At 45.7% G+C, this 21,934-nt stretch overlaps 2 protein-coding genes across 4 annotated transcripts in view; one reads left to right on the forward strand and one right to left on the reverse strand.

Annotated features, from left to right (window-relative positions):
• Positions 1-1,189: 1,189 nt before the first annotated feature.
• cog2 (component of oligomeric golgi complex 2) lies at positions 1,190-19,534 on the reverse strand. 2 transcript variants are annotated; one of them, XM_088609594.1, is made up of 18 exons: positions 19,117-19,534; positions 16,409-16,570; positions 15,090-15,155; positions 13,890-13,970; positions 13,452-13,555; positions 12,104-12,212; positions 11,350-11,529; positions 10,830-10,954; positions 10,199-10,325; positions 9,806-9,945; positions 7,237-7,298; positions 6,588-6,739; positions 5,818-6,000; positions 4,896-4,968; positions 3,850-3,992; positions 3,219-3,358; positions 2,214-2,394; positions 1,190-1,561 (listed from the first exon to the last, which is right to left on the reverse strand). In XM_088609594.1, the coding sequence occupies exons 1-18, from the start codon at positions 19,171-19,173 to the stop codon at positions 1,460-1,462; spliced, it is 2,187 nt and encodes a 728-aa protein (XP_088465720.1). In that variant the 5' UTR covers positions 19,174-19,534; the 3' UTR covers positions 1,190-1,459. The 2 variants fall into 2 exon arrangements, with proteins under 2 accessions (XP_088465720.1, XP_088465721.1); XM_088609595.1 differs by lacking the exon at positions 19,117-19,534 and having other exon boundaries at positions 13,452-13,557; positions 13,891-13,970; positions 16,409-16,484.
• A 1,582-nt stretch (positions 19,535-21,116) lies between these two features.
• Positions 21,117-21,934, forward strand: part of pgbd5 (piggyBac transposable element derived 5) — a 38,638-nt gene continuing 37,820 nt past the window's right edge. Inside the window, exon 1 of one of the 2 annotated variants that reach the window (XM_088610230.1) lies at positions 21,117-21,755. In XM_088610230.1, the coding sequence (XP_088466356.1) occupies positions 21,440-21,755 (316 nt within the window). In that variant the 5' untranslated portion in view covers positions 21,117-21,439. The remainder of the gene's footprint in view (positions 21,756-21,934) is intronic. The other variant, XM_088610229.1, reaches the window with a different exon arrangement.

Here is a 21,934-nt window from a genome sequence, read left to right on the forward strand (position 1 = left end):
TGGTTGGTATTTGACCACTGTGAATAAACAGGACCTTTGACTGATCCAAGACTGAGGACTCTGTATAAACGGTCAGCTGTATTGTCCTGGGTCATGGTGGTTTTCCTACAGATTTATATTTCATTTACCAAAACAGCAACACAATATCTGCACTCCACAGTAGTTGATGACTAAACTCCTCGGACTTATATATTCCATTTATTTCAGGAGAAAAGCCCTTTTGTACTGTCTAACCTAGCTGAACTGTTTAGTGTACTACACACAAAACTACGTATGTTTCCATAGCTTCAACTCCTGAGCAATGATGCTTATTTTATAGCATTTTGAATGGTAATAAAGTTTGAAATGCCTCTGTGGAGGATGTTTTGTCTCCAAGGACACAAGCAACATTTTAAATCAAGAGCATGACCATGGACTAAAAACAATTATACGTGTAATAGCATTATTACTTCCTAGAGAAAACTAAAATGAGTTCATAACATCCATCAAATCATTAATGAAGTGGCTGGCTTACTGACCAGGACAGCTAAACTTCAAATACTTCCTTCTGTGGTTAGGCACCAGGCTGACTCGGGCAAAGCTATGAGTGCGTTTTTATAAAGCAGATCTGAGTACTACTGCAGATCTGCTTGCTTTTTCCAATTGCCTAAGGAGACAGCACTACACTGAGAGAACAGGTAAAGTGTGTGAAACTCAGTAACAGATATGGCACTACAAGTGACAACTAAAGGAAGGATAATAGACTATAAACCTTTGAATAGAAATGTAAAACAAATATCAAGCAAGTTAAAGCAACTAGGGTACTCCTGCACATGCAAGATGTGGATTGAAAAGATTTCATGCTGTTTGCTGTTTTATGAACGAAACTCTCAAGAATCACTGTTTTTAACATACTGTAGGCATCTGTTACCACACATGTTCACAACGAGATGAAAACAAACCAAAACTAGAAAAATCAATCCCATAAAAAAGACACGTTGTTTCAAAACAATTTCTCAGAATCCAGAAAAACCATAGAAGGTGGCAAACAATAAGGTACCGAATAAGATGCAGAAAACAAAATAAAAAAAACATACACCTGGAACCTAAGGATCTACCCGGACGTCATGACCTGCTTTTCCAATTCTGTTTGACATTTCGACGTTGACAAAACCAGCCCATCTTCTTGAACAAGCAGTGCGAAACACACTGGTGCTGTAAAGGTTTTATTCACGTGATTATACTTTTTCAAATATACAATAATTATTTTTACAGATTGTTTGCTTTTCAAAAGCCTCCCCACTTTCCACCACCACCTCCCAAATGACTTAGCTACATGTGTAAAATGTCTATCGCCCACGACTGTGACAAAGGCAGGAGCAACTGAAAAGTCCGCATGTCCTTCTCAACATCATCCACACCACAGCAACGCCTCCTCCAACCCCACAGCGCGGTGGAGACCGAAGAGGGCGCCATCTCCTCAGGGCTGCTGCGATGAAGCCCGATCTCTCGCACCTTGCACCAAATCCAGAAGGGAGGAAAACAGACTAATATCGCTGGTCTGCAAACCCATCTTCTGGATCTGGAACAGAAACAGCAAATTGCATGTCTGGATTATAAAACACATGGGATGGGCTAAGCGACGGCATGGCTTTCATAGCTGCAGCCTAGGTCCTGGGCTCAGTTCTGAACTGGGATGCCATCTGTGTGGTGTCTGCATGGTTTTCTCTAGTTGCAATGGTTTTCTTTCACCTAGAACAAGCTGGCGGGGTCCCTTGGTGGCTTAACGTGTGCACATCTCCTGCGATTGTCCAGGGAGCCTTGTGGCTCAGGCCTTCATCATGGGCTCCAGGTTGCAGTAGCCCTTACTAGCCCTTACTTAAGCTGCTTACTGATAACACACTGTTGGGAAAACACATTTCTTTCTGAACATTGAAAATCTTTGCCGGTCTTTCAGACTCTTACAGTGTCCCAGGCCTAATCTGAAACCATGACCTTTCTGGATAAGATTGAATCATATACTCTGAGCAAGTGAGGAATTTTCCACTGGCTTTGACAGCAGACAACACTTATTATGTCTGCACTTTTGAATACTTTTAGTGTTTTGCAATGTAGTTTTCTAAGCTTAGTTGATTAATGATGCCTATTTGCAAGTCTCAACTGAGTGCACTAGGCAGTGTACAATGGACTTCAGTAGAACTTCCTTGCTACTGTGAGGCGGAACAAGTTCCTACCTGTTCCCCAAAATATTCCACATCCAGGGCCAATTGAAGCCGGATCTTGCCGTCATCTGTGAGGCCTCCATTTGTCTCAGGAACACTTGCAGTGATGGTCTTCCTAGCTTGCTTCAGCCTCTTCAGACTCTCCTCCATTTTCTTCACGGAGCTTAAAACTTCGGCCACCGTTTCGTAGTACCTGTTCAAAAAAAAAAACAAGAAAGGATTCAAAAACAAGGAAAGCTTCAAGTACTTGCATTTTAATTGATACAGTTCACATATAACTGAACTGCTATGAAAAGCTCAATGGTATTTAGGCCCAAAGTAACTACTTTCACTCAAAGCACATTAACAATGTCAGAGATGACGCTTAAAGCACATACAGTAAGTGGTGTTACAATAATATTAATCATAGAAAGAAGGGACTCCAGCCTGACTTGGCCAGTACATGTGCTCGCCAGAGCGTAGCCCTAGTGCATATGTTGCAGGTTCGAGTCTGGGTAATGTCACTGTGACCGAGGCTGCACGTTCATTATGATTTGTTCTTCAACAAGAGGAAATGAAGGATCGGCTACACAGAGCAGGTCTTAGGCATGGTTCCAGAAGATGTTTAATATAGAAAGCTTTTTCAGAAGTATCATCAGGAAGAACTACAATTTTAGAATTAAGAAATGGCAACATTAAATCCATGATCAGTAGATAACTATATTTCCTTTTAGTTCAGGTGGATTCATCTGAGCCCTTTAAGTTATGCTAAAACATCTACAATTTTTAGTTTTTAAAAGTCTTCCCTTCTCACCCAGCGGTATAGGGGGCTATTATAGAGCAGGACATACAGATAAAACCAAGACATACTGTGGACACCGACTCACAAGCACCTTGTGATTACCACCTTCAGAAGGACCTTGGATCAACAGGCTAACACTTGTAGGATGAAACCGTATGGCTTGTTGATATCAGCCTCTTGCAGTACGCTCATCAACCACATGATATTTCCTGGTTCCATTTTAAACTGAAATCTACCTGCGAGTGCTGTCAGAGAGGGCAACGCGGAACCAGTCCTGAATGATGGAGGGCTTCAGCACATCTTTATAATCACTCTGGAGCTGGTGAAGGGGCTTCAGGGCACTATCCACATAGGGAGACGCTTTTGTGGATACTTCCTGAGGAAAAACAGCCACACCCAGCCTTTACGTACAGAAACTGACATAACTGGCATTTCAGCCCAGGCTGTCAGCCTACAGGTGAAAGCAGGTTCTACAAGTGTGATTAAGAGTGAAGCTTTACCAGCAAAGAAAACTATTTTAGACTGGGCCACATGAAATCAAAGCTTGTTGGTTTTTTTCCCCATGTTGCAAATAGGACCTGCTATGCTGTAACAAAAACAAAAAAAGTGTAGAAAAGCCCAGCATTGGTAATCTCAAAGAAAATGTAAAAAGAACACATTTCAATACTGATGTACAAAAATGAAATAATCATAATGAATAAAACAATTAAACACAATAATTGGCACTGCAATTCAAAAGAAACTCCTGGACTATCATCTAGGTAGTCCAAATTTCCCACAGAAAAGGAGTGAATTCTGCCTTTCAAAAGTGTCAGTCATGCCCACGTCAGACTGGCTTGGTCCTGCTGCACCTGGTCACGTACTGACCTTGTTTGTTCTGCGGTACAACCTTGGGACTTCGGCCGCACTTTTCAGATAACCATAGCAACTGTCGCTCAAGTGTTGAGTCACTCTGCTGTTGAGAATCGGAATGCAGCCTGACAAAGATGTTCGTGCGTCTGCCAAGGAATCTGTTTGTAAAGAAGAGGGGAGCTTCAGACAGACTTCTTGGCCCAAATACCAACACAGAACGCCTCTTTACAAAAGGCTTCAATTCTGCTGGAATCAAAGTTAATTTGGTTCTATCAATAAGATACTGTATTTGATTCCATGACAATGAATCATGAGGAAATAAAGATTTTAACTAAAATTAGCATTTTCTAATGCACATATTTTGTTGTTTTTAAGCACTACTTCCAAAGACTCCTATAGCATTTCCAATGCTGTTCCTTGCAAAACTCCAAGGTTTCCAATTTTAAGTACCAACAAAGCTCTTAATTAACTTAAGAGTCAATTATCAGCTCAGCCAGAGGAAGACTGCTTCTAAAGCCACTGTAGGAAGATGTCTAAAAACCCTGAAAGATCTGTGCTCTTCAAGATCGTAACCAGACACCACGGGATTACACCCATCCTTGTACAACAGACCTGCTCAACTGTAGCTCTTGAAATTCACTTCTTAGCTGCACAGCATTTTAATTATGTTACTAATCTCATAGTGTGTCAGTGAAAATCAGGCAATGGCAAAACTATGCACTAGAGTGGCATGGAAAGGCTGCAAAGTCAAGCAACTGCTGTTGCACAGAAGACTGACCCCTGCTGGGGAGGCTGGGGCACTGACTGAAACTTTACTAGAGTGTCCCCTTGTGGATACTTTAATAATTAACCAAAAAGGGATTTATGAGGCACAGTATTCCAAAAAACTGGGGGAGCCTTAAGACTTTATCTGACATAGTGATTTCCAAATATGCTGAATATCATATGGACCTCTGCAGAATACTTTAAGTAGCAGTGTAGGTGTAGTGTAACTGTTCTGAAGCTAATGTAGCTCAACCACAATAAGAGTGTTTTATTTAACACAACACAAAAACTCATACCTGAGAGGATTTCAAAGTTAGTGAACCCAATGAGCTCCAGTCGGTGTTTAATCATTTCTGAAAGCTGTGGAATCTATAAAGAGAGGAAATGTGGCTTGGTTAAAAAAAGACCAACATGCCAAAGAACAATGCTTTTAGTCAAGAAGCAAGATATGCTTTCAGTTACACCAGTTACAAGACAGCTACCCACAGCTTCTTCCTAAAGCTCAAAGACTCTAATTTCTAACACTTTCCTAATGCTTCCTTCCACTCAGGCACGGGCATCCATCTACACACACAAAGGATTTCAGTTAGAATATTGTAGAGAATATTGTTTAGTCATCACACCAGGGAAAACATTCTGCTCCAATGGATTCAGTCTAGAGGAGAGCACCCAGGTGCATTCTGGGACTCGAGGGAATGGGATACGCTGATGGGCTGAAAGAACCGAAACTTCTCAGTGCTTAACAGAGGTGACTACGAGAGCTCCTGACACAAGAATTCAAAGTCCTCAAGGACACTGAGAAAGTCAGCCAAGCGCATTTATTCAGAACGAACGCTGATAGACTCACCGGAGGACACATGTGGAAACTAGAAGGAACTGCACTTAAAACCAAGAACAGGAGGCTCTTCTTTACAAAGGATGATGGAACAACCATCCTTTGGTTGAAAGTGACATTGGATACCTATGAACTACCAAATGAGACAGACAAGCTGAAAGGCCTCCTCTCATTTGTAACCTTTTCAATGTTATCATGTGCTATTGTACAGTATATGAAGAAGAACTTTGGGTACAGTTGACTTTAGTGGATTTGTTCACATTTCAAAACTACAGGCTCAAACTATGAACAAATAAAGCAGGAGAAAAGCCCCAGTCGTGGCTCGCAGCAGGAGGAAAACCCCCTTCTGGAGAGCAGGCGGAGAAGCTGTACTGCACTCATACCTGGTCCTGCAGCTTATCCACGTCAGCCACTATGGACACCAGCTGCTGGGCAGACAGTGCTGTTGTAGTGCTGGCCTCGCTCCCCGAGTCCTCCTGGGAGGTCAAGCTGGAGGAGGAAGCCGAGCTGCTCAGGGGCTTTGCCGTGTCCTTATGGGCTTCTGTGACCGCAGTCTTATTCAGCGCCTGCAGCAAAGAAAGGAAGCACCTTGAATGAAGCAGCTACTATACCGCCCTGCAGCCCGATCTCGCCCGCTCTCAGGAGCTAAGGAAGGCTGTGCATGGACAGCACTGGGGTGAGAGACCTCTAAAGAAACCAGGGAGTGATCAGAAACCATCAGCTGACACTCTGCCCTCAGGACCAGAGTTACCTAATCTATTGACACAGTAGAGTAACCCAGGACACTATGTTGTAAGGCAGGCCATGGTCCCGATTGTCTTAGTCAGGAAAGATCTGCTTTTAAGAGAAGGGAGGTACTGAGAAGTACAGGTAGGGTGGCCTTCCTAAACCTCGGTCTTAATTTAATATTCAAAGAATCTCACTGCTCCACTTGAAGTGCTGTACAGTGGGGCTGCTGGAGCCTCAGGGTGGAACAGGTGGGTGCCCTCCTACGCGTATGGCACCTTGGAAATAGCAGCAGCAGCAGCAATAATAATCCTCTTCTCACAGCTACTACTATCAGCTACACCGCTACTACCGCAGACTCCATCGCTCTGCACGCATCAGCTCGCGTTACCGTCCTGGAGAATCGTCTGCGGACAGGAGGACTCACCTCGCCCAGGAACGTCGAGTACCGGGACAGCAGCTGCAGGGTGAGCTTCCAGAAGCGGTGGGCCAGCAGGGGCAGGTAGACCCTTTCCGCCCAGCACTTCAGCAGGCTGGTCCACAGGACCTGGGAGGCCAGCAGGCGATACGGGCCTCCAGCTGCACAGGGAGCCAGGGAGAGAGGCCAGAGTTACAGCCCCAGACACCAGCGTGACCGAAACCCCCAGCAACACACACAGGGGTAAGAGCAGAAGATCACACGACCTCAGAAACACCATTCCCTTCTCTTTGTTCTACAGGCTGTGGGAAAGAGTGGTGCACTGGGCTGTTCAGGATATTGGAATTTGTGAACAAGTGTATGTTTAATTATCATTCTTTCATACTCGGGTAATAACCTCTCAACATTCTCTGGGCTTGAATATAATCTTTACGTTTTGACACAAGGATTTGATGAAGGGGCAGAACTCTCTCTTCATTCTCTGAAATTATTTCTCTCTCTCTGGGTTGAAGACCCAGTCTCCTCCGACGGACAGAACTGTTTCCCTCAATCCCTGTACGATTTCTGGGCCACTCTCTCCTGCAGGGTGGAGGCTGAGGGTCTTGACTGCCAGGTTTAATACAAACAGAATAAATCTCCTTGGCACAGCTGCCCTTACATGGTGCTTCTTGAAGGCCTTCTGACATTGCAGACTCCAGGCTCCCCGCGATCTCCTTAAACCTGAGAGAGAAACCACACCAGCCGTTACGTGACGTTCCACACTCTGCTAGCGGAGCATACTGCACCACAACACGAGAAGAAAGTTTACACAAATATCCGGCCTGTGACTCGCTGGGCTGTGAAGATTTTGCTAAAAACTCCCTGCTTTCAAAATGTTCGTTTTCTTGTGCACCTGTTCGTGTTTCACCATGATATATTTGCGATACGATGCTTATTTCTAGATCGCATCAATGAAGTTTCTACTATTTGGAAAAGACAAACAGATAAATAGATTTCCGAACCCAAATAATATTCAATTTTGTACCTGAACTTGCTCCTCCGTAACAGATAAGAATTACTGGAATAAAATTCACTTCCTGCCCTGTCCCCAGTCAGTGTATTCTCAAAGGTCATGTTAATGATTGGGATCCAACTCCGGGGTCACTGTACTTGAACAGATGGTCATTTTCTTAGTAGGGCTTTAAAATGAACACATTTTGGGGACCAGACCATGAATGCCAAGACCATTCTGGGACCCACCCCAGACCAATTTGGGTCTTTGATTCAAGTTATACGCTATCATGTATTGAATCCTCACTTTGGTGTACATAGTGTAAAATTTACTAACAGGTCGTGTTGTTATTTGAGAAGGTAAAGCCGGTGCATGTTTTGTATACAGTGAAGAGAAGAACAGATTGCAAAATAAACAAAAGGGTTCCATCTGGGTTATAAATTAATACAGCACACATACAAATAGGTCATTATTCATATATTGCATAATGCACTACAGCAAGAGGAATGGAAAAGTAACAGAAAGTAGCTCTCAGTGAGGCATTTCCCTGAAATGGACTTTATTTTGCAAAACACACAAAACCCACGTAAGTCAGTCTGGTGTGCAAACAGTGTGGGTGATCACAGTGAAAATCAACAAAACCTTCACGTTGCCTCTAGGACGATCAATAGGCTCGATGGCACTGAGAGTTTTTTTCATTACGCTTTAATGTTGCAATCCCAGCAATCACTCCACTGATGGCAACACACTCCTTAACCCTGAGATCCCATCTTGTGAATTCCCCCTTCTTTTTGAGGCACCTCTGTACCTTATCTGCTGTAACTGTGCATAATGTTAATTCATTAATAAAATGATTGTTTTTTAGCCTTTGAGCTTACTTAATATTCAATTATAAAATGCTCAAGCAGGTACTCTATCTAGGAGTGCATGCCATTATAACTGCATTAGCTGTATTAGCTGTGATAAGTAATGTGCACTTCTGAAAGGAGAAGCTGAACCTCAAGTGGGAACAGTTCTCTTGTTCAATGGTGTTGTAAGCATGCATTTCGGCCAGGACAAAGCAAGTGTAGACAGCAAATAACTAAGTTACAACTCTGTCATAAACAAGTTGAGATAAGGTGCTTCCTGTTTCATTGGAATTGATATAACCATCCGTTCTCCAGTGTCCTTCGGTGGCAGGGATCCTTTGTGAAAAATTCCACACAAAGGGAAGAATTTCCACAAAGTTTGGCTGCTTCCGAGAAATCCTAATTCACAGATGCCAAAGTACATCAGCCTGATAATGACTCTCATAAGGGAGGTAAACAGCAGGGAAGCACATGATGCAAGCTCAACAGAGCAGCTGGGTGCGGTGAGATGGGGTTAAGAGACCTATGGTCACCGGAAGGCAGTATCTAAGCAAGGCCTGTATTCATATACTCTGCCTCGGCACCGAAAAATACTGTATTTAATTTCAAATTCTCAACAACACCTGTCAATTAACACTACTGAAAAACCCTGAGAGGTTTATTTAGTCTCGATCAATAATGCCTTCAAAAGCCCTTACAGAACTAACACCTTTCAACTCAATACACACTTATGTGTAAAATGTTACGATTTTGTTTGGATTTAGTCAAATAAGAAAGCTAAAGTCGAAGCTCAGTTGTTCACAAGGATGAGGAAGTTCAAACAACTGCATTTTACAAGCTCTGTCTCTGAAGTCAAACTAAACCTGAAACAGGAGGACAGATTAGGCACAAACCCAAGTCTGGCTCTCTTTCCAAGCCAATCATTTCTAGACTACAATTGAGCCTCTTCCCCCTTTCAACTGGGCGCAGAAAAAAGACAAACATGTTACTGTGTCTTCCAAACGCGGGCCAAGCACATCTAACCAGAATGTCGATCGAAAGAAAACGCATTTTCAGCTGAAAAAAAAAAAAATCACTTTCACTAGTGTGGGTTCACTTCAGCAGAAATAAAACATGAATGCCGCTGCTTTTCCAAAGAAAGTTTCAATATATACAATTTCATTTTTAGTAATTGCAAATGTCGTTTTTTTTTTCTTCCTCTATGCCTTTGACAAGCCGAGACGCAGCATTCTGAAAGAAGGGAAACGAGATTTAGGAACAATCTGAAAATATGCTCATGAGTCATTAAATCTAACAGCTTGGCAGCTCATCCAGTGCGCAGGAACAGGTGGAGTGTCGTCCACACACAGCCTCTTTGCAGGTGGAGCATTAGAAATCATGCTACTGACCTGAGCTGGAAGTAGACGGGCAGGTTCCACTTATTGTGAAAGCTCTGGTATGAAGGGTGTGCTCGCAGCCTCTTCACACTGGCCTGAGAGCCACACTGACGCTCGAATTTCCGCACAAACTCCATGCTGACGCTGTATTTCTGGAAAATTGAGAAGATTTCGAACAGTGATCTTGCGCTGCTGGGATTGGACATAGCTAGATTTAAAAGCTGCATCAGACGTTGCTCTTGGTCTGCCAAGTGGGTGGCTTAATTTCCAATTTAGTTTTTAACCCTCGAGCCTGCAAAGCGAAGAGCACAGCATCCTTTAGGAACAGAAGAGCCTACTCTCCACCTGGTCTACCTGGCGTACCCAGGAAATTCTCACACGGCACTCGGGGCTTGTCAATTTTACCTCGTAAAAAGCATCGGGGTTCCCCGGATTGAAGAGAGAGGGGAGCCGCTCCTCCAGAGCTTTTACAATTTCTGGCCAAACCGAGTTCACCATGAAGTCATACCCTGGAACTATATCAGCTTTATCACTGGAAAGAAAGACAAGTCCAATTCATTCAATGAACAGAAAGTAAAGCAAATGCAATGTAATCAAGGCCAATCTCAGCATCACCCATTTTAAATATTCATATATAAACACCATGATCCATGAAAGAATTCTATTAAAAACTGCATTGATGGGTGATGTCCTAGAAATGTTCATAGCTAACTGCTGGGACAAGCTCCTGTTATAAAACCTCATTAATCGCCTGCTGAATGAACCAGCATGATCAGCCCACAGGTTGTGAGTCACGGTCTTGAACTGTTTTCATGGCTCCCCAGTAACAGGCCCACCTCGTCACTGCTTTTCACCGCCTGACAAGCCACAGCTGAAACTGGGAGTCCTCATTCAGAGGCACCACGCCCGCAGTCCGCGCAGCGTCGCCTGACGGCTTTCAGAATCGTCCATCACGACCAGAATACCAACCCTGGCTGGCGAACAACAAGCCGCAACTTCTCGCGGGGTGACCGACCGACCGAGAAATACCCCTTACCTCGAAATGGCACCCCCGGTCACTTCTCGGAGCAGTCGGCAGTGATGTGGCACAAACTCGAGGAGCTTTCCGTACACTGTCTGCAGACCGCTGGGATGCGACTGGACAAACTGTTCGACTATGACCTACGCAAGAACATAGGGATGTTGAAATCTTTCCAGCACCCCGACAGTTTTCCCCACCTCCTCCTGCGTTTATATCAGCCTCCGTTCACCCGGCCCAGATTCCAGGTCCGCCTGCATTCTGCTCTGCCCATTGCTGAGGTAGGTTAGCCACGGGTGCATCACCTGTGTGCTAAACCTGCTCATATTAATGCGGCAGGGCTCTGGAAAAAACAACAACTTTATTTTCCATCCAGGCTTTTAGGAAACCACTCCTAGTTTTGAGGTGTAGTGTTTTGTTATTTACCCCTTGTTTTCCCCATTAAAAAAAAAAAGTTTAATTGTACGAGGGAAGTGAAAGCTCTTGGCTGTGCAGTTGTCTTTCGCGGTGCGGCGCGGCTCTCGGAGACGGGCCTCACCTCATCCACATACGGCTTGACCAGCACCTGCCCCACCAGGGCCTCGGCGTCCCTGGTCTTGTCTATGGTGGCGTACGTCCTCAGACAGAGGCGCACGATGGCGATGTTAGACGTCTGCAGGCCCTCCAGCAGCATCCCCTCCAGAGACTGCTGGAGCATGGCGGTGATCCCCGCGATCCGCTGTCGAGACAAAACTCCCCTCCCTCAACTGCTGAGCACACAGGCGCTACGGCGCACACCTCGTATTTCGACACGCGTGCGAGAATAAAGGAGGAATGAACCAAAGCACTGCGACATAGCACTTTTACTTCAGCCTACCGTCTAGTCTTTAAATACCTCAAGAGTAACGCATGAACACAGAATTTAGACAGTGGTATTTTTATCTTGAATTTCAGATATGGGCTTGGGAGCACTTTCTTGGAAAACCTCCTAATATTTGGGATGGGGAAAACAATGTTACCTGGAGCAATAACAGGGAGTAACACAAGCCACAGGACAAACTACTGGATCAGGGTTTGACATTTGAAAGGATTTTTTAAATGATTTTTCATTGGAACTGGAAGTAATTTTTTCACTGCCTCTGAAGTGGAGGAGGATCATTTATCTGGTGTCCGTTCTGGCAGCTGCTCACAAGCGCCCTGCCATCTTACTGGGGGTCTGGAAAGACACGCTCACTGGCTTCTGGTCATCTCGGGGGGGGGGGGGGGGGGTCCGCATCATTACTGCTGCTTTAAAGACTGCGGCGGTCACTCACAGGTCGCACTTTGTCCAGCAAGGGCATCCCCTTGCTCTGCACCGCGTGGAACTGCAGCTGGTTGAACTCGGTGGCAATCCGCTCCAGAACTTGTCCTGCCAGGAGGGGGCTGCAAAACAGGAGCGTGGTCACTCTGTGCCAAGTCAATATGACAGCAACAGCAACAACTAGCTGGGCAGCCAAGGGCTATGACCTTAAAAAAAATTATAGAGAAATATTCCCAGTATCCGGAGTGTAGCAGATGGTTTTCCTTCCTGAATTATACAATTATACATAATTCACTTCCTTCCAGGCAAAATGAAGCCAGTCTGGAAAAAGCTTCAAATATTCCCTGAAAGACTGTACCACTATACTTTTACGAACCAGGGATGGTGCATAAGCCCCTGACATATTATAATGAACACCTCCCAAGGGCGGAGGAGGTGGCTCTGTGGCTAAGGATCTGTGCCTGTGGCTGGAAGGTTGATGGTTCAAATCCCGCGGCTGGCAGAGGAATCCTACTCCGTTGGGCCCCTGAGCAAGGCCCTTCACCCCAACTGCTCCAGGGGCGCCGTACAATGGCTGACCCTGCGCTCTGACCCCGGGCTCTCTCCCTGGCTGTGTGTCTCATGGAGAGCAAGCTAGGGTATGCGAAAAGATAATTCCTAACGCAAGAAATTGTGAAGGGTTAATAAAGTGATGTTATTATTATTATTATTATTATTATTATTATTATTATATTATTATTAAAACAGTGTGAACCGGATAGATGATCAAATTCAAAGCATTAAAAAAAATTGAAATACACCGTTTCAACACCAACTGTAGAAAATCGTCAAAGATCTTTAACACCAAGCTTAAATAAAAAAAGCATGATGTGAATTAACAGGCCTTGCTCGGTGTTGCAGCTGAGGCAGTGAATTTATGGCTCTCTACCGCCCTCTTGTGAGAAGAAGTGCTGCTGGCATGGAAAAGAGAGGGAGTTGAAGGGAAAGCAGCGCTACTAAGATAGAGATAGATAGATAATACTTTATTCATCCCGTAGGGAAATTGATGTGTTACAGCAGTCCAGCCTAAGACAAGCAAAACAGACATCAGAATAGTTATAAAACAAAAGACAAACAAAATAAATAAAAATAAATAAATACAAAATGTGTGTGCAAAATGTGCTGATCATAGTCACTGTACTTCCACAATGATGCAGATTCCCCTTCTGCACAGCTTTGTTTTTCAGCCCGATTTACTTGATATTGGAAGCGCTGACAAGGACAGTCATAAACGTCAAACTCCAGAAATTGTTTGAGTCTCATCTGGCTTGCAGGAAGCTCGAAGGTATCATACGACGACAGCTGCAGTACACGAGACTCACCTGTTTGCGTCAAAAGAAGGCGCGTCTTTGGAGTTTTGAGAGTTGAGGATTTTTTCAATCTTCTCAACTGACCGGACAACTTGGATGAGCCTCAGGACACACATCTTATTAAAAAAAAAAATTAAAAATTAAAAACAATTGAGCTATAATGGAGGAAGATGTACTAACACTTAAAAACATAATTGTCTATTAAAAGTGAGCAAATTCACAAATGAGTGATCATTAACATAGACCAGATATCATACTAGAAGTGCCCCAAAAGTAACCATATATATTGCATGTATTTTTAAGACAGTCCAATAATGTCACATAATCTGCCCCCAGATAAACAACAACAAAATTGAAGCAGGAGAAAAGGATGGTGGGTTCTCTCACAAGTATAATGAATGCAGTCAGAATTATATTTTTTTCTGAGCTGAGTGTACACCACAAACCTACCTTTTTTCTCTGTATATCATCTTGTTTCGATAACCGGTCATCTATCGCTTGAATAACTTCACTCACAGATGATCGCAGGCTCTTTAAAATCAAGGACATTTACACAGTAAATTATGCTGCATACAAATGACTCACTGATGCAATTACAATGCTGCCTGAAAGCCAACGCCATTTAGCAAATTATATCCTCAGAATCAGGAATGGCACATTAGTGGGTTTTTCTTAACATGAAGGATAAGAGGCATGGTAATTTTTACATTTTGTCCAATTTTTCCAGGATGTTTCTAGAATCTTTAGTGGTTTGATGTCATGCATGCAGTGAGAGACACTGAAAAGGTCACTGCAGAAAACTGCCCATTTATTAATACCAGCTTTCCGTACAGAACGGTTTACGTGATGTTGTCTGCTGGTCTTTCAGATTGTTTCGCTGTCTGTCACTGAAAATAAAACACTTGGGAGGACAGCCGAATATTGCCAAACCCTGCTCCATTAAAACGAGCATACTATCACATCTGGTCAAGCAGCACAAAACCACATAACAAAGTAAGAGCAGCACAAATTAAAAGCCCCAAATCCTCTATTTACAAAGCAAAATGTATGCTGTGTTACATCCTGTTTATCCTGATTATTCTGTTTCAAAGACAGAGTTGGTAGCGGGCTGTGACTGCCCATCTCCAAGCTGATTCACTTTGGATATTTTGTTACTGTATAGCCCGGCTTTTGTGCTTCCTGTGAATAGATGACCAAGGGATGTTCTGTTATAACCGTGCATGCAAATAAATACATGTGCAAATTCTGATCCTGATGAATGATTTGTAGAAAAAAAGACATCTGCGCCCAGTTGACAATTAATAGTTTCCTCCCAAATAGGATCCATAGGTAACACTTAACATGTAATGGGGAATCCTACAGTCAAAGGAGGGTATGTACAGTATGCATTAGCTGAAAACAAAATCCAAGTACTTCTCTTAAACAAGAACATATAAGGAAATGGACATTTATATATTCTAAATATAAAAAGTATTACTATTCCGAACAAACTAATTCAACGGACCAGACAAGAAACAGTAGTGACAGGAGTTTTCTATGGATGTTTGTCTTAAACTCCTAGACACAGTGTGCAGAATTTGTGTTGAGAAACCCCCAGTTTGTCCTGAGAAAACAAAAGTAAAAAGTGAAGCAGACACACTGGAAACATACCAGCACCTCTTCTCGTAACTGGCCCAGGGGGACTGTGAGCTGGTTGAGGGCTTTATCCATTCCAACCTGAAATAAAGAACAGGATAGAGACAACTGCTCAAGGTGCAGCTCTGGCTTTAAGAGTAACTTATTAAATCAAAACTGCAGCCTGCTCTGCACTACAAACCTATAACAATCACACCTGTACAGTTACAACACCTGGAGCTCCCTAAGGTCATGAGAAATGTGATAAGCCTGTCTTAAGAGCAAAGAGTGGGGTTCCCCAAAAAGGCAGTATTCTCATCACCTTGAACCATTTGTGAATCTTTACAGTACATAGCTCAGATCCTGACGGACCTGAAGATAATTTCAACATCTATAAAGAATGAACTAATTCCTCAAATCTCATTGAACTCAGATTCAGGCAAGAGGTGTGTGTTCATACAAAGGGTGGCTGTCTGTCTGATTTGATTCACAGCAGATGGAATGAATGGGATGAAACTTGAAACTAGTGGTGAGCTGATGCAAATATATTCAGGAATCTGCCATTTATTAGCAAATGGGCTTACTTCATAACACCAGCGGGATAATGGTGAAACTTCAATGCAAAAGCATTCTCCATAAGAAAAGGAAGTATAATCAAAGTCAAATTTGCATTACTTGTTGAAATGCAATATAAATATTACAGAATTGCAACAATGTCACTATGTCCACACAGGTTTTAAGCATATGAATAACGATATAATAATAATTGCTAACACTTATATAGCACTTTTCTGGACACTCCACTCAAAGCGCTTTACAGGTAATGGGGATCCCCTCCACCACCACCAGTGTGCAGCCCCACCTGGATGATGCGACGGCAGCAATAGTGCACCAGAACGCTCACCACACACCAGCTCTCAGTGGGGAGGAGAGCAGAGTGATGACGCCAGTTCAGAGATGGGGATTATTAGGAGGCCATGATTGGTAAAGTCCAATGGGAATTTTGGCCAGGACACCAGAGTAACACCCCAACTCTATTTGAGAAACACTCTAGGATTTTTAATGACCACAGAGAGTCAGGACCTCGGTTTTATGTCCCATCTGAAGGACGGCACCTGTTTACAGTATAGTGTCCCCGTCACTATGCTGGGGTATTAGGACCCACACAGACCGCAGGGTGAGCACCCCCTGCTGGCCCCCACTAACACCTCTTCCAGCAGCAACTTCAGTTTCCCCAGGAGGTCTCCCCTCCAGGTACTGGCCAGCCTCACGGCTGCTGGCGGCGCGCGGCACGAGCGGTTAGGCCGCGGGACACACGGACGCGCGGCGGCGGCGGCGGCGGCACAGGGGCTCACCAGGTTGGTGGAGAGGTTAACGAAGTCGGCGTAGTCCTTGTTGATGAGCTCCACCATGGCGGTCTTGAGCAGCTTGTAGTAGAGCTCCAGGTCCTCCCGCAGCTGCTCCAGCTGCACCCGCCGGCGGCAGTCCGCCACGAAGCGGTCCACGTCGAAATCCTCCTGGGGCGGAGCGAGCAGGCGGCTGTCAGGCACGACCCACCCGCTTTCTAACCACTCCTTCCAATTCAGGGCCCAGCTAGCCAGGGGCGCCAGGCAGGGCACCCCCTGGACAGGACGCCAGTCCATCGCAGGGCAGACCCACAGACAGGCACACTCACGCCAGGGGCGCCAGGCAGGGCACCCCCTGGACAGGACGCCAGTCCATCGCAGGGCAGACCCACAGACAGGCACACTCACGCCAGGGGCGCCAGGCAGGGTACCCCCTGGACAGGACGCCAGTCCATCGCAGGGCAGACCCACAGACAGGCACACTCACGCCAGGGGCGCCAGGCGGGGTACCCCCTGGACAGGACGCCAGTCCATCGCAGGGCAGACCCACAGACAGGCACACTCACGCCAGGGGCGCCAGGCAGGGTACCCCCTGGACAGGACGCCAGTCCATCGCAGGGCAGACCCACAGACAGGCACACTCACGCCAGGGGCGCCAGGCGGGGTACCCCCTGGACAGGAACGCCAGTCCATCGCAGGGCAGACCCACAGACAGGCACACTCACGCCAGGGGCGCCAGGCGGGGTACCCCCTGGACAGGACGCCAGTCCATCGCAGGGCAGACCCACAGACAGGCACACTCACGCCAGGGGCGCCAGGCGGGGTACCCCCTGGACAGGACGCCAGTCCATCGCAGGGCAGACCCACAGACAGGCACACTCACGCCAGGGGCGCCAGGCAGGGTACCCCCTGGACAGGACGCCAGTCCATCGCAGGGCAGACCCACAGACAGGCACACTCACGCCAGGGGCGCCAGGCGGGGTACCCCCTGGACAGGACGCCAGTCCATCGCAGGGCAGACCCACAGACAGGCACACTCACGCCAGGGGCGCCAGGCGGGGTACCCCCTGGACAGGACGCCAGTCCATCGCAGGGCAGACCCACAGACAGGCACACTCACGCCAGGGGCGCCAGGCGGGGCACCCCCTGGACAGGAACGCCAGTCCATCGCAGGGCAGACCCACAGACAGGCACACTCACGCCAGGGGCGCCAGGCAGGGCACCCCCTGGACAGGAACGCCAGTCCATCGCAGGGCAGACCCACAGACAGGCACACTCACGCCAGGGGCGCCAGGCAGGGTACCCCCTGGACAGGACGCCAGTCTATCGCAGGGCAGACCCACAGACAGGCACACTCACGCCAGGGGCGCCAGGCAGGGTACCCCCTGGACAGGACGCCAGTCCATCGCAGGGCAGACCCACAGACAGGCACACTCACGCCAGGGGCGCCAGGCAGGGTACCCCCTGGACAGGAACGCCAGTCCATCGCAGGGCAGACCCACAGACAGGCACACTCACGCCAGGGGCGCCAGGCGGGGTACCCCCTGGACAGGAACGCCAGTCCATCGCAGGGCAGACCCACAGACAGGCACACTCACGCCAGGGGCGCCAGGCAGGGTACCCCCTGGACAGGACGCCAGTCCATCGCAGGGCAGACCCACAGACAGGCACACTCACGCCAGGGGCGCCAGGCAGGGTACCCCCTGGACAGGACCCCAGTCCATCGCAGGGCAGACCCACAGACAGGCACACTCACGCCAGGGGCGACAGTCCCAGAAGCCAATTACCCTACCAGTATGCATTTGGACTGGGGGAGGAAACTGGAGCACTCAGAGCCACGCAAACATGGGGGAGAAAATGCAGACTCCACACAGAAAGCCCCCCCGGACCCCAGCACATCAAGGCCGCAATGCTAACCACTGTGTCGCACATAACTTTACACTATGAAACAAAACGAAATACTAGAATTACATAACATAATGAAATTTAAAAAAAACCTTTACATTATTGGAAAGTATGTAGTCCTACTAATTACCGCAAGGTGCCAGAAATGACCAGAAACTTAGTTCAAATAAACCGCGATAAAATTAAAATAATCAACTGTACTGTAGTATCAACGACAGAAACCTTCAAAAAGAATAATAGAGAAGTTTAGGCCGTTTTTTGTGTGCTCATACTATTCGTTTGGCATAGTGTATTTAGCTTATACAATTTACTATACTATACAACAATGTTGTTGTGGCATTAAAGTCTGATCTTATTGCGGAGTATTTCTGCTACTCTGTGATAATATTGCGGCGCTTCATGGTCATTAGTGTGACCACGAAATTCAGAGCAGGTGCCACTAGGATTGAAAGAGTCACTTCCCGAAGACATGGGCTATCCCTACCGCATTTCACGCCACAGCTCAAGAAGACATGATGCTTATTAGTAACCAAACTCAGCCTTGCACTGCTGTCTGCAGAACGGGTTCTTCTAAATGGGGAAACAGTTCATTTAAATGTAATAATCACTTGACACAGCGAGGTAAAAGGGGCAGATATTCTCATTAAGCGCGGTTAAAATCTAAACTTTTCCTATGTCAGAAATCAGTTCAGAGGGTCATCTCCTCTCCGTTTTGTACGTCAGCCGCAATTTCTCTAACAAAACGACGTTATCCTCATTTATAGAGGTGCACAGTTCACCTCCAAGCCACACTTAATTCGACTATTTCCTACCTTCATAAACTCGTCTTTGTCAAAGCAAAGCGTGTCGGGTCCCTTCGGGAGGTTCATCTTGCTCCTTGCGATGAACCTAAATATGCAAAAAAAAATCTGGTTTGCACTAAGAACAATCCTCGAATACTACTGCATCACATAGCGATTTTTTAAAACCCAGCTAAGGGAAATAAATAACACTTCCGCCAACATGGCATTTCTAAGCACCACAGAGTCCGCAATGAGCACCGAGAGCGTCCTCAAAGCTGAACGCGTGGCGCCGCCCTCAGGATACCGAGCGAAATACAGGCGAACCTAAATTAGTAAGGAATGAATATTGCGTACCCATGGTGTCCTAATTCTGTTTTATAGCACCGCCACTCACCCCCAGTTCTAGGAAATATACTCTCTTCCTAAAAGAATACCGACGCTACTATACATTACACAAACGTTTAACACGAAGGCTAACATTCTTTATTCATAGTAACTTTATAACTGAACGTACCGCACATACTAAGCGCAAAACGCCTTTTTAATTTTTAATACAACTATAAGATTCCCTGAAATAACTTTTATTATTTAAGTATTAATCCCTGTTGGAAGGCTCTCATAAAATATATATCATCACAAGCATAAATGACAAAATCTGCTATTCTTTTGTGATGCAAAGACTATACAGGGCTTCCGGTCTTTTGAATCTTAAGGACTGCTCTGTCCAGGATGTGTTCAAAGGAGCAGGGCTTTGACGAGGGTGGCAGAAACACCCCATTAGTCATAACACCACCATTCTTTATAATACACCACCACTCTGCACCACTAATACGGTCACTTGAATCCTATGTATGTCCTCGAAACGACGAGATAACTCGCTTCTTCGTCGCAAATACAGACGACTTTTTGTTTCAGGTTTCGTCGTGTTCAATGGAACTATCAAAAGCGTCGTTTGTAGTTGCCTTCATGAGCTTTGTTCTTGACTTGCTTCTGTATTTGCAGTCCGCTTTAAAAACTCAGCTTCGGTCATGAGCTAATCAACAGTGGCTGTCTGTGCCAGTATCGTTATGATAAATATTTGATTTCTAAACTGTGTCCGGGATCCCAGTCGACAAAGCGGGACCAGTTATGCAAAGTGCCGCACTTAACAGCGTAGTAGGTCCATCGGTGTAAAATGAGATTATCGGTGATATTGAATCACTTTTAATACAATGAAAGTGTCAGTTAAAAAGACTGCATTGCTATATTGTTGATATCATGCTATTGCTGATTATTTATTATGTCACTTGTGACATCATGTGACACAGTTCACTATATGATCAGAGCCTCGCTGCAGAGGTTAGAATTGTGAAAAGCAGCTCGACTCCATGTGATAGGAAACAGCAGAGCTATGCTATTTACTGTATGTAAATATTGTACTAAGACACATTGCAAACACAACTGGGTTATACTGGGATAGAGAGACATACAGGGGTGTCTACTAGGGTATTTAATCTTCATATCACAGATGACAGATTAGTCTCCTACATACAGTAGTGGGGTTTTTTATTCTATTTGCTTTCAGTGTTTTAAAACTTTAACTAAAGGGTGTGTTTAACTAGAGCTGCCTTGCTTGAGAAAAAGGCTTTATTTGCCAAACCTACCTCCAGAATAAAATCAGAATTCTCCGGCCGCCCTTACATGTATTATTAAAATGAAACCTTACATTTTAAATATTTTCTGCATCATTATGAATATCGACCACAGCACAATAATTGAATTCTGAAGTTGTACTTCCGAGAAACGAGTAAAGGCTTCGCCTTTTTTTCCCCTAAATTCATATTTTTAAGGAGTGATTGAGTTACTTCTGATAACCCGAAGTGATGAACAGTGCCGGTGATGGTCGGTCCTTTATCGCGCAACTCAACAGGCTCCAGCACATCTAGAATCAATTGTTTTGCAGGTTTACAGATTTGACGTCGATTTCACGGAACTGCCCTATTGGAGAAGATGTGAAGAAGCCGGTCAGGTGATCGGTGCAGAAAGCCGGGGATTTATTGAGTCCTATACAGTAGAGATCGGCTCGCCCAACCCGGATGTGGGGCTAAGTGATAAATATTGAATTTTTTTTTTGCCTCGTAGGCGGCGCGGAGGTAGTTCAGTACCTCAATCGGAGGACAGCTCCACTGTCACTCGATGAGGGTTGTTCCCAGGCACTTGGGTTACGTGGGCGTCTGCGGTTTACTGGGATAAGGGCGAGGTTTGATCACGTTGTGAGCGTGGTAGGAATTAGGTGTGTGCACTTTTTTTTTTGTTGTTTCCTGGGTGATCCTGGCCCCGTGTCTAATCTTAACTCGGTTCAGCAGCAATAACGATGGCGGAGTGCGGGCAGAAGGCGCTGTCACTCCTTGAAGCGGCCCGCTCTCGCTACGAAAGCTTGCAGATTTCCGATGATGTTTTCGGGGAATCTGGGGACGACAGCAGCGAGAACCCCTTCTACAGCACTTCGGGCGACTCCAGCTCCGACAACTACACCTCGGAGAGCAACGGGGACGGGCAGAGGACAGGCGAGATTGCGGGCAGTCACTCCGGAGGTCTGCCCGGCTCCGCGTCGAGCGCCCAAGCAGAGGAAGAAGGCTGGAGCGATGCTCTCCGAGACATCACCGTGCCTCTGTACAAGGATACGTGTGGTAAAAAGCTTTCTGTCTGTGCTTTTATTCTGTTAACACTGCTTATGTCACAGTATTCGCAGAATATATCATAACATTTAAACATAACGTGCATAATAAAAACGGATAAGGTGCCAGTTTAAACTGTCTAGATCGAGTGATTTGAGTTTTGTCTGCAGTGCTATCGCGCTCGGAATAAA

Source organism: Lepisosteus platostomus, chromosome 17, assembly GCF_059453375.1.
Source record: "Lepisosteus platostomus isolate fLepPlt1 chromosome 17, fLepPlt1.hap1, whole genome shotgun sequence".
Lineage (NCBI taxonomy): Eukaryota > Metazoa > Chordata > Actinopteri > Semionotiformes > Lepisosteidae > Lepisosteus > Lepisosteus platostomus.